Below are 13,776 nucleotides of genomic sequence, written 5' to 3'. Positions count from 1 at the left end.
GAAGCTAGAGAAGAAATAGGTTCGGCGTAACCTCGTTGGAGCAAGAAGCTTGGAGGGCTTAGGTACTTGGGTAGATTAGGCTTGGAGGGTCTTCTGCTGTTCATGTATCCCAACTATATTCTTTAGTGGATTATTTGACCGCTTGGAGGGCGGCGGAGAGGTTTTACGCCGAGAACTTCGATTTCCTCTTCGATAACACATCGTGTGTTGTCCGTGTGTTTGCATCTTCTTTCCCTTTACATTTGCCTTATATTTACTGCTGTGGATGTGTTTATATTTGGCTTAGATTGTTCTATCAATTCAGTTATAAGCTTGTTATCATATTCCGCACATAAATTGTTTGATATAAAACTTGAATTGGTATTTGTGTTATTTGGGGTCTAAACGTTCTAAGGTGTTGTATACCCTTATTGAACTTTCATATAAATTTACAGTTCATTTATCATAGAATATGATGTTTATATTTTAAACTCTTGTTTTAATATAGCACCAATGGATGACAATGTAGATGCAAGTGCGGCTCATCAATTTGTTCCAACGGATTGTTTTGACTTAAATGAATTGTCTCAAGAAGGTATTATTATTTTCATTTTATTTGTAATATATAATTCATATATCACATAATATGATGTTGATTGTTTTTTTAATTTTTGTTTTAATATTGCACAAATTGATAATGATTTGATTGCAAGTGAGGTTCATGGAAGTGTTTCAAAGAATTGTGTTGAATTAAATGAGCTTCCCAATAATGGAAAAAATAATAATACTTATGGAGATGAAATAATTGATTGGAATGAATGACCAATAGATAAAATGGGAGTTATTGAAGAACATGAAGATATAAATTCAATAGAAAATGAGTTTGAGCCTTTTATTGGTCAATGTTTTCCTAGTGAAGAAGAAGCTTTCATTTTCTATAAAAATTATGCAAATCGATATGGTTTTACAATTCGAAAATGTCATACTGAGGAAAAAAAAAAAAGAGAAATAGTAAGATGTAATTTCTTTTGTCATTGACAAGGTAATTAATCACTAAAAATAGTGAATCCATCTAAGGAGCAACGAAATAGAAAGTCTTTAAAATGTGGATGTAAAGCTCATTTAAGTATTTTTTTCAAAAGTCATTTGATATTTTTTCTTAAGAATGGCATTTCACTAAGTTTGTTATAGACCATAATTATGATTTGTTCTCCCCTTCGAAAGTGCGATTTCTTCCAGCCAATCGAGTTATCATTATAGATGATGAATATTGAAAGAAGCTAGACTTTCAATTAGAGAGGTAATGTGTGTTATGGAACTTGAAAAGCATTCGAAACATGGACAACTTCCATTTTTTCAAAGGGATTTTCGTAATCTTTATGTGAAAATGAGAAGGAAGAATGCAAAGAATGATACCATGGATCTTCTACAAATTTGCAAAGTTGCTAAAGAAGAGAACTCTAGATTGCAATATGCATTTACAACCGATGAAGAAAATAGATTGGAGCATATTTTTTGGTCACCTACTCATTGTTTTGATTGGTACCAAAAATATGGAGATGTGGTTTTTTTTATACTACTTATAAGGTGAATACTTATGATATGCCTCTTGGTATTTTTGTTGGTGTTAAGGACATATTTTATATAATTGACTAATCTTTTGACAAAACGCACTTTACTTGTAATTGGGTAAATCTAGAATGTGTTTAATACTTTAAAGAATAAGATTTCAATTCTAGTATTGAAGCCATGCAAATCTGTCCAAGAAACAAATGAAAAAGTGCTGATTTATTTAAGCTCGATAGCTGCTCGACATATAGCTATCTATTGAGGTTTAATGAGGCTCGACAGATACTATCTATTGAGGTATCTATCGAGAATTACAAAATTCAGATTTCCAAATCTGATTTTCGACCCATGCTTATGTATTTGTGTAGGGTTTCTTTTCTCACAACCCTAGACATATATAAGGTTTATTTTATAGGCCGTCACATAAGAAAATATAAGGAGAATACATGCAAAACGTGACCGAGTACCTTATTCTCTCTGAAAAAAGTTACTGCGTCTTTGCATCTTAAGGTTTTGTAACCAAGTGCTTCTTGATCTTCATTGTAGATGAAGTGAAGAACTTTGCAGCCAATATCTTCTTCAAGTTGGTGTGTTAGTCACATACTGGGAGCCGTGCATTATTGGTTAGTCACGTACTGGGATTCGTGTATCAAAAGGGTGGCGTTTATATATTGAAGAGTTCAGAGGTTCTGAAGCGAAAGAAGGTTTCTGCTGTAAATTCATCTACAGGGATTGTAGAGTCTAGGGACAAATATTTTGTACTAAATCTGAAACTTCTCTTTGCTATAGTGGATTGCTTTTCGAGAAGGTTTCCCCCCAGGTTTTTACTGTGAAACTATTTTGTTTCATTGGTTTTCTTAGTTCAGCATATATTGTCTTATTTACTTTTCTGCTGCATTTATTTGTGACATGATATTGATATTAGTTTGTTTTAACAAGTTTTATTTATAATAAATCAAATTAACAACTTGGATTTAAAACTTATTAATAATATCAACTGGGATCTAAATTTCCCAAAAAGTGGTATTAGAGTGTCAATAATCATGGAAATACAATTCTCTTTGGTTGTGCACTTTTTCGAAATGAAACATCAAGTGCCTTTCGATGGTTAATGAAGGTACATTCTTTGTCTTATAAATTTGTATAATTATTTTTTAAATTTTATTTGATTAATTAGTAGAATAATAATGTATATCCTTTGAAATATTTTCATGTTTTAGTAAATTTGTATTTGATTAGCAAACTTTTGCATGTTTAATGAGGAATCAACTCAAGGCAATTTTGACGGACCAAGATCCATGAATTATAGAGGTAATATTAAAAGAATTGTCAGCTACAAAGCATGCCTTTTGTATATGGCATATTACAGCTAAATTTAATGGTTGGTTTACATCAATTCTTCATAATCAATATTCAAAATGGTGCATGGACTTCTATAAGTTATACAAGTTAGAGTCATGTGAAGATTTTGACAATCAATGGCTTCAAGTTATGACAAAATATGATATGCTTTATAACAAACATGTAATTGGTTTATATCAATCAAGCACTTTTGGGTACCATGCTACCTTAGTGGGCATTTTTTTGGTGGAATAACAACAATCGAAAGATCGGAAAGTATAAATGCATTTATTAAACGGTTTGTTAGTTCTCACACAAACTTGATCCAACTCATCAAACAAGTAAGTCATAATGTACCATTGATTTCTTTTGTTGTATAATTATTATTATTATTATTATTTTTTGGTTAATATTTGTAGTCTTCATGTGTCATACAAAAGTTTTTCATTTATTTTACTATTTGTAATTTTAGGTTGATCTTGCTATTGAAGATATTAAGCAAACACAATCACATGATACGATATTTGAGACATATAGAGGTTCTTCTTTAAGATCAATGTCACCGTTAGAAGACCAACCACGTAGTGTTTTGACGCCCTATGCTTTCAAGATTTTTCAAGAGGAATTTGGGAGAGCAGTACAATATTCGGTGCTTCAAGAAAATGGTATTGAATTTGTGTTACAATATTATAAAGATGAAACTAGTCAAAGACACAAAGTATTATGGGATGGTAAGATGACATATTGTAGTTGCAAGAATTTTGAATTTTGGGGTATACTTTGTCGTCATGTACTTAGTGTATTCCTTCATAAAGATTGTTACCAAATTTCGTTCTTGTATTTACCACCACGTTGGTGTCGTGAAGCATCATTAAGTGAAAAGGAATTGCTAGTGGTGGATGATGAAAATTTAGTGGACAAGGAAAATATGGTTGATGCTAATATTAATGATATGATTGATGGAGATTGCTTCATTAATTGTCCTCCGCTCTCAAAGACAAAAGGTCGCCCGATGCAAAAACGAATGAAAGGTGGAAAAGAATTAGGATAGAAAAAAAAAAAGTCTTGTGGCCTTTGCAAGAAAGTTGGCCATAACATCTCAACATGTCCGGAGAAAGATAATTGTACTTCCTCAAATGGTGCCAAAAAAAGAAAAAAATGTACTTCAAGTGAAATTGGATTGAATCCAATATTTTCTTTGAAATGTTAGGCATAATCTCTTGAACATGTAAAAGAAAAAAATTATGACAATATTGTGTTTGTTAATTTTGACAATATTATGTCATTGGACAATATTAATTTTGACAATATAATGCCTTTGTTAATTTTGACAATACAAACCTAAACTCTAATCCATGCTGATATTATATTGTTAGTCCCTAATATTTATCTACCAGTGCTTTAGTCCCTAAAGTATCAAGTGAATGTTATTGGTCTTTAAAGTATCAACTTTGACAACTTAATGTATTTGTTATTGTTTCAACTTTCTTTTTTGGTGTACCCATAGCATAAACAATTCAATCAAAATTAATATTTTTCTTTGGGTTGAGGAGTATTTTCAATTCTGCCCACCATAGTCAAGTTGAAAAAAGATCTAACCCAACCTAGCCCACCTAGATCGAGTTGGAATTAAAAAAATAATAATAATTAATTGAGCATTCAAACAATACCAATACAAACAACACCGATACAAATAAGAGCAAATTTATAACCTAATAAGCCTGAACCTACTACCAAACTAACACAAACTATTTTATTAGTGCTTCAAAGTTAGTAGGATATCATATAGCTCTATCCTAACTTGGTTGATAAACAAAAGAATAAATAATAAAATTATATAATTTTTAAAAAAAAAATGTATATTAAATATAGGTGGATCGGGTTAGACAAATTTACTGACTCACCAACCTCTAAAAATTGACCCAAACCAATAGGTTAGGTTGAATTAGATCGGTTTTGGTGGATCGTCAACTTGGTTGCACACCCCTAGCCTTTTATAGTAGAATAAATAAAGGGTAAAGAGTTGAAAAAGAAAATTTTAGATTTGAGTTTCCTCTAATGCGCTTGTGAATTAATGTTCTCTTATCCTTCCTTATTTGTCTGGTTGTAGCTTAAGGTTATAACTTTACTCAATAAAATAAATATTACTACATATTTTGAAAATTTAACCGTTAAATTGCATGTGCTACATGCTCTTACTACACAAGCCAAATTTTGTATCAATCAAATATTATTTACTATATGATCTATAAGTTTATATATTATGCATAAATTTTTTTTTTGAGGAAATAAAGTGCATATATTATGCATAATTTTAAATTACAAAAACTTGGAATTTTAAAAATTTATTGATGACATAACTATTAATTTTTAATTTTCTAGAAATTTTACAATGATGAAAAATATAAAAATAAGATGTAATCCAATAGTGGATTTGTCAAATTTCACTTCCAAATAAAAAAATATTACAACTAATTTTGTAGTTTAAACTTTCAACTAATTTCGTAACTAAACATTGTCTTATAATAAAATGTGACAATATTTTTTATTTTTAATTATGATCAATTCTAATCTAATATTTTATTATTTTATTTTCACTGAAAGATTTGATAACTCTACTGTTCTGAAATTTGTGATAATTTGTTGTATTGTAATACAATTTTTAATTTTTAATTTTTTATACACGTATCCCATCAAGCCACCTTTTACTTTAATTTATTTATTTTTACTTCTCTTTTTTTTTTCTCAACCACACGTTTTGTTTCACCCTTACACTTATCTTCTCCCATCCACCTGCTTCTCCTTTCTCATCTTTTAAGATTTAATTAATGTTCACCCATATGAAACTCTTGGCTCAACTTCCTTGTCTTCTAATTTTTTTTTTTTCACAGCTTTCTTTTCTAATTCTGTTCGTCTTCTCCTTGATTTCCCCTCCATCAACCCAGTTCTTCTCCCTCAAAAAATTTTATGTTCTTCCCATATGTTCTTATGGGTTTTTTTTTTGGATGTACTAATGTTGGTTGTTTTCTGTGAGATAGTTTTATTTTTTTGGATGTATTGATGTTAATTGTTTCTTGTGAGATGGGTTTTTTTTTTTTTTTTTGGATCTACTGATGTTGGTTGTTTCCTGAGGATTGTGATTTTAGTTTTTTTATTTTTATATTTTTTACGTTGGTTATTTCCTGTGAGAGGACTCTGATTTCAGTTTTTTTTTTTTTCTTTTTTCCTGTGAGATGTTTGGTGTTGTTTTCCTGTGAAAGACGCATGAGTCTTCAATTTTTCCTATGTGAGACGCTTGACTAAGGCTTGAGTTGGTGAGAGACGTGAAAAATGGTATTTTGATCTCTTTTTTCATTTTTCTTTTTTCCTATAAAGCTGACCCACATCTGATAAAAAGACACATAAAGCTGTGCCAGGACTGCAAAAAGGCTGGGTATTATATGTATCCAAAAAGTTAGGTGTGTGTTGCTTGAAGGTAACTTAATTAACTGGGTAAAATTTCTAAGATTTTATCCTTTTTTGGAATAAGTAATTTAAATTGATATCAAACTGGTTTTTAATCAACACAATATGATTTGAATTTATAATGCATGTTCTATAATTATTATTTTTTATCATCAAATTAAAATATGAATAAGTTTTTAGTATAAACAAGATTCAAATAAAGGTTCATTATTTGATTATAAAAGATTTTACTACTAAAAATAAATATTGATGACATACAGATTCCAAAGAATAAGCTACTATGTTACTCAGAGTGTAGATTTGAATTTTGAGAAAGTTTATAAATACAATATATATATATATATATATATGCTAAGGATAATTTTTGATTGATCAGTATAGGGTGCCAAACGTCCCTAACAACCCCTAAAAGGGACGACTTATCCCAAGAGGGGTGACCAACCCATAAGCTGACTGATTAGGCAATCCCAGATTCTGATGACTCGTCTCCTTAGGGTTTCCATAGGGCATACGTGGGACTCAGTCACACATCCTTACATGAAAATTACTTGTGTATCACGACCAAAGCCTACCACGCAATCAGATTTCATATATATGGAAAGGTGATCCCAAGTATCTTGAGACCCTTCTCCCTACAAGGAAATAACCTAGTATCAAGGATTCAGGTTAGCTCTCTACCACTATATAAACCACAAACTTTACCCTTCTTGAGGTATGCAAATTCTCCTTAACTCTTGCACTCTTGAGTTCTTGAAGATTCTTCTATCACTAACTTAACGTTTGGAGGGTATTTGGCCGGTATCCCACCGATCCCTTTTGATTGGTTCTTCTCTTTTGTTCTTCAGGTATACCTATTGGCACGTGTGTGGACGATTAATTCATTGACGACTTTTGTACATCATCAATATATATATATGTGTGTGTGTGTGTGTGTGTGTGTGTGTGTGTGTGTACATATACTAATGTTGTGATATTGATATATAAAAAAGTGATGTTAGGGGGAACTCAAAAAAAACAGTAAAAAGCTTGTAAACTCTACGTAGCGCTGCTTTTTCGTCTTTTACAAATGGTCTCCACTTATGTGGCCATTACAGGCCCACGGGCCATAGCTGGACGGATCTAAGGTTCTTCTGAGGATAATGATAATTTAGACTAGGGTACGGGTTCTTGGCGTTTTAGGAATTTCCCATTGTGTAATGAATTGGGCCCAAATGTCAATGCTATTTTGGCGTTTTATGTACAACAACCGGAATATGGTAAAAACCAAAATCTTATTGGTTCAGGTACAAATTTACCAAAAATAAAAATAAAATGTCTAAAAGTACAAAAGGTGTGAAATAATTGTGAGAAAGATGAATGATTTTTCTTTTAGTTAAATCATAAATTATATGCTCTAATTTTGTTTAAAATATAATTTAGTGCAATAATTTCTTATTCGCTCGATTTAGTCTTTTAACTCTTATTTTTATTCAATTTAATCATTTAGTTCACTATAATAAATGGATGTTAAGTTCTTTATAAAAAAGACGACATTTTGTTATTTATGAATTTCTTAAATTTAATAAATAATAATAATAATAATACTAATGCTAATAATTGGAGAAAAAATAGAAATTGATTTTTTTTTTTTAAATGAAAGAAGAAAGAAAACAAGGGGGAAAACTGAGTAAAAGTCTTGCTTGCATTGCATTTTTAAAGATCTTTCACCTCTAAAAGATTTATTATTTGTAAACCTCTTATACTCTAAAAAAAGGAAATTCTTATTTTGGATTTTTTTTAAGATTAAAAATTATTCTGATGAAGCTTCGGTTTAGGAGAAAGAAAAATCAAACCTATTAAAAATAAAACCATTAAAAAAAAATTCAATCCAAATACAAAACTTCTACACACAATCTAATCTCTAAAATTTCATAAAAACATCAAAATTCATTATCTTCAGACACTCCCATAAAAAATAAAAAATAAGAAGATATATATATATATATATATATACTGTGGTTACAAATAAACCTAGCAAAATGATGATGGATTCAACCAAAATTTTTTATAAAAAAAAATTTCTATTACTAACTTCAACCAAATACATAGATCTATACACAATTTCACCAATTTTGAAGTCAAAAACTTCATCAACCACACCTAGAATTTGTTTGCTAGAGACAATCATGTTCACCAACTTCGACAACACAATCATCTTCTTGATCACACTTTTCCTACAACCCTTAACTCCTAAATCCACACCTCTCACTGAATCCAACCTAATAATCAAGCACATAAGCATCTTATGTCGGATATGCTCCACTTTGGATTTAGCTCCGGTATAAGCTTTAGAGATCACTGCCGCTACAATTTAAAGTGCCTTGATATAACTATTACTATAGACAAATATAGAGTTCTTGATCCTAACAACACTATTTAAACCATCGATGCTCCTCCCAAATGGGTTTTACTCCTCCTCAACAACCTTTTAGGTCTTGCCACGAATCTCCTTATTGTTAATTTTATCAAATGTGTCTACATAATTCAAAAATGGGTACATTGAGGAAGATTGTCTTCAAGGAGAGAGAGAGAGAGAGAGAGATTGAAAAAAAATATATATTTTAAAATCAATTATTTAAAATTAAATACAAAAAAATGATTTTTTGATGTTAGGTTCTAAAGGTTTAGGAATTTATGTATTTAGAACTCTAATTTGTAATATTGGCAAACCATGATCAAAACGATTTGTTTAGTCTTGTTATAGTGTGCTCAAAGTTGTTTTATTATTGTAAAGTTGGAATCGAGAGATTGTAGATGCATTGAGGCTTTTCGGTCTGGCTCGATCGATCGAAAGTCGACCAGATTGCGTTTTCTGCAGAATTTCCAATTCAGCCCTAACTCATTAAACGTTTAGGGTTTTATGTTTTTGCCCTAGGTATATAAGGCAAAACCCTAGCCACGTTTTTAGAGTTGCTCCAGTTGTATTGTTGCTCATACATTGCTGTTTTGTGTAAATCTCTTGTGAGATCTAGAGGAGCTTTCCTTTACACAAAGCTTAGGGTTTTCAAGTTAGAGATAGTATCAACATCTTGATGATCAACTTGGTTGCTACCATTGAAGTTTAAAGAATATCAAGCGTGGGTGCTTGTAGCTGATTGAAGAATTCAAGAAAGAATGAGTCAGTGGATTCAGAGCTTGCACGTGGTCGTGTCAGTAAGTTTTACTAGTGGGTAGCATTAGGAAGTCAAGTGGGGAGCTTGTAATCCTTCTATATGAACTTCGATTCTTTCGCATAGTGGATTCAAGTTTACCTTGAGGATAGATAGGTCAAATCCTCTCCAGGTTTTTACCGTGTGGTTTCCTGGGTGATCATATCATTGTGTCTTTTATTATTCCGCTACTTTATTATTTTGATATGATTATTTGATTGTTTTAACCTAGAATTGCATAATTTGACTAAGTAACAACTTGGCTAATTAATCTGGGCTAGCCAATCTGGTTGTGTTTTAAGGGGTCTAAAACCGTTCAAGTGGTATTAGAGCTGGTAGCTCTTTTGTTTGAGATTTTTTTTATCTTTGAGCTGATCCTTGACCCCTGTTGTCATGGAGCATGGACACTCTCTTGTTGTTCCTCCTCACTTTGATGGAATAATTATGCTTATTGGAAAGTAAGGATGAAAGCATTCCTAAAATCCATTGATGAGAGAGTTTGGAATTCCGTTGAGTACGGATGGGAGAAGCCCACTACTCCTGTGAGTGAGTAGCAAACTTCTGAGAAAGAAGCAGCTGGCTTCAATAGCAAAGTTATGAATGTCATCTTCAATACTGTTTCTATGGAGGAATTTAAGAGGATCTCTAATGTTAAGGTTGCTCATATTGCTTGGAAAATCTTCCAAACTGTGCATGAAGGCACAAAGACAGTTAAGATAAATAAACTGCAGTAATTAACTTCTAGATTTGAGAGCATTAGGATGTCTGATGATGAATCATTTGATGAATTTTATGCCAAACTGAATGATATTGTTAATTCTGCTTTTAATTTGAGTGAAATCTATGATCAACCTAAAATTGTTAGGAAGATACTTAGATCCTTAACTGAAGACTTTAGACCCAAAGTGATTGTCATCCCGAAAGCAAGGATGTGGACTCCATCCCTTTTGATGAGCTTGTAGGATCTCTTCAGTCCTATGAGTCTGACCTACCTAAAGTGAACAAATCCAAATCAATGGCTCTTAAGTCAGTTGATGATGTTGATGGTGGTGGATTTGATGATGAGCTCTCTGCTACAGAGATTGCCTATCTTGCCAAAGACTTCAAAAACTTTCTTAGAAATACCAACAAAAGGCAAGAGGTACATACACTGCTGAACTTAGAAATTTTAGGAAGAATGATCCCACTAAGGTTAATAACTTTGAAAAACCTAAAGAAAAAGTTGGTCAATTTTCAAATAATTCTTTAGGTCCTCAGTGTTTTGGCTGTCAAGGGTATGGTCATGTGAAATCTGAATGTCCTACATTCTTGAGGACTAAGGGTAAAGCTATGGCTGTAACCCTAGCGATAATGAGGTTTCTGTGATGAGTCGGATGTGATGAGGATGGAAACTTCATTGCTTTCACTGCTCACACTGTAGTCAATGAAAGCATATCTGTTAGAAGAGAACCCTTCTGATGGAGGAACTCTCTGAGGATGCAGATCTTCAAGAGGCCTACAATAAAATAAACTTTGCAAAATTGCTGCTAAGGGATGCTATGAATGTAGAACTTGCCTGAAGAAAATTGAATCTCTTGAGCTTGAAAAGAAAAATTTGCTTGTTAAACTGTTTGATGCTAATGATCTTTTGAACAATGTTAAATCTGAGAACATGTTTTGCTTGATAAAGTTAAAACTTTGGAACATGATTTATCTGTTGCTAGATCTGCTAGTTCTAAACTTGATCACATGCTAAATGTTCAAAAGTACTTTTGATAAATCTGGTTAGGATATGTTGAAAGCATCTTTGATTCTGCACCACATTCCACGAATTTTATTCCTTCATCTTCTTCTGAACCTTCTGTGAGTGAGGTTGTGAGTGAAACTGTCAAACCACCTGTGAGTGAGGTAGTCAAACCTGTAGAAGTTTCACCTACTAAGAAGATTAGGGTTGATTTGAAAGAAACTAAACCTACCATTCTAAGGACAAGATGCATGGTAAACCTGTTTGGGTTTGTCATTTTTGTGGTAAGTCTAGACACATTCGTCCTAATTGTTACAAGGTTCAAGCTGCTAAGAGAGCAACAAACCAAAAGTGTCTGTGTCTCAAGCACAAGATCCTATGGCACTTATTGGTGAATTANCCTTTTACCTTATGGTATGGGGCCTATGATGTCGATTCCCCATTAAGCAAAGGGCCATGGGGAGGTTATGGCCGTCATCTTTTCTTTGGGGACACATTGAACATTCCCGAACCTCTGGGGAGGTTATCACATTTTTTCACGTACTCTTTCGCATCCTTCTTCATGGTTGGGCAATAATAACCTGTTCTGATAATTTTACTAACTAGGGACCTTGGCCCTATATGGTCCCCACAAATTCCTTCTTCAACCTCCTCCAAAATGTATTTGGCTTCCTCTTCTTCGACGCACTTCAAGTAGGGTATTGAAAAGCCCTTTTTATACAAAGCATTATTTAGGATTGTGAACCTAGCTGCTCACTTCCTAACCTTCCTCGCTTCGTCCATGTCTGCTATGAGCTGTCCATCTCAAAGGAAAGAGATGATTGGACTCGTCCATTTGTTTTGGTTTTGGATCGCGAAAGTGTGAGGTTCATCAATACTTAGATGTCTTTGTACTTCCACTTTCAAATCGGGTGAACCCGTTCCTTCCTCTGACGATGCTTGTCTTGCCACCTCGTCTGCTTCTAAGCTCTAGTTTCAGGGGACTTGTATAAAGTCCACTTGGTCGAACTCTAGGACTAGTTGGTTCATCAACTTGAGGTACTTTTGCATCCTGCCCTTTTTTGCTTCGTATTCTCTCCTTACCTGCCCTATCATCAGCTTGGAATCGCTTTTGAGGAGTTTGTTTTTGGCTTCCATGTCTCTCTTAATCTTTAGTCCTGTTTGTATGGCTTCGTACTCTGCTTTGTTGTTGGTGGTGGGGATTTGAAGCCGTACTTCATACTTGAGGGTTTCTCCTTCAAGAGTGTTGATGATGACCCCAACTCCTCATCTTTTCTGAACTGTTGAGCCATTTATTAGTATCTTCTAGATCTCTGAACCGTCTTGTGTTTTTTCGTCTTCTGATAGGGTGAACTTGGCGATGAAGTTAGCCAATGCCTGAGATTTGATGGCTGTTTTGGGATGGTATTCGATGTCAAATTGACTCAGCTTAATCGCCTATTGTAATAACCTCCCGATCGCTTTGGGCTTGTTCATTGCTTTCTTTATAGGTTGGTTTGTCATTACCAGAATGGGGTTCACTTGGAAGTGGGGACGAAGCTTACATGAAGCAACGATTAAGGCAAAGATGATCTTTTCCATGCGTGGATATTTTTCCTCTGCTCCCTGGAACACTTAACTCACGCAGTAAACAAGGAGCTATACCCTATTTTCTTCTCGAATCAATGCTGCTCTCATAACCATGGTTGATATTGCCAGGTATAGAAACAAATCTTCCCATTCCTTTGATGGGCTCAAAAGGGGAGGATTGCTTAAATAGCGCTTCAGCTCTTGGAAGGCTTCTTCACATTCACTTGTCCAAGCAAAAGCCTACTTTAAAGTTTTAAAGAAAGGCAGACATCTGTCTGTAGCTTTTGAGATGATCCTATTGAGAGCGGTGATCCTCCCTGTCAGTGACTATACCTCCTTCACTGTTTTTGAAGAGGTCATTTCTAGTATGGCCCATATCTTCTTTGGGTTGGCTTTTATTCCTCGCTGAGATACTATAAACCCGAGGAATTTTCCTAACGATACCCCAAAGGCACACTTGCTAGGGTTTAACCTCATTTGGTATTGGCTAAGGGTCGCGAAGTGTGTGTCCTCTTCCTTGCTCTTGATGAGTATATCGTCAACATACACCTCCATGTTCCTCCCGATCTGTCTGTTGAACGTCTTGTTAACTAACCTTTGGTAAGTGGCTCCTGCATTCTTCAGCCTAAAGGGCATCGCTTTGTAGCAGTAAAGCCCTTGATTAGTGATAAAGGCAGTTTTCTCTTTGTCTTCTTCTGACATTTTGATTTGATTATAGCCTGAAAATGCGTCCATAAAAGTGGGGAGCTTATGCCCGAAAGTGGAGTCCAAAAGCTAGTCAATTCTTGGCAATAAGAAGCTGTCTTTTGGGCAGGCACTGTTCAGGTCAGTGAAGTCGACACACATCCTCCACTTCCCATTTGCTTTCTTCACTAAGACAACGTTGTCTAGCCAATTGGGGTAGTAAACTTCTCGGATGAAATCAGCTATAAGTAACTAATC

At 33.6% G+C, this 13,776-nt stretch overlaps 1 protein-coding gene across 1 annotated transcript in view; it reads right to left on the bottom strand.

Moving 5' to 3' along the window:
* The window catches only part of LOC111999879 (beta-glucosidase 18), a 20,467-nt gene extending 7,910 nt beyond the window's left edge, over positions 1-12,557 (bottom strand). Inside the window, exons 1-2 of the mRNA XM_065762153.1 lie at positions 12,443-12,557; positions 8,426-8,697 (exon numbers count right to left, since the gene is read on the bottom strand). Coding sequence (XP_065618225.1) covers positions 8,426-8,697; positions 12,443-12,557 — 387 coding nt within the window. The remainder of the gene's footprint in view (positions 1-8,425; positions 8,698-12,442) is intronic.
* Positions 12,558-13,776: the final 1,219 nt, after the last annotated feature.

The sequence above is a fragment of the Quercus suber genome, unplaced genomic scaffold, assembly GCF_002906115.3.
Source record: "Quercus suber isolate HL8 unplaced genomic scaffold, Cork oak 2.0 scaffold_444, whole genome shotgun sequence".
NCBI classification, from domain to species: domain Eukaryota; kingdom Viridiplantae; phylum Streptophyta; class Magnoliopsida; order Fagales; family Fagaceae; genus Quercus; species Quercus suber.
The sequence above is the reverse complement of the archived record's forward strand: the minus strand, read 5'-3'. Positions and strand labels throughout refer to the sequence as shown.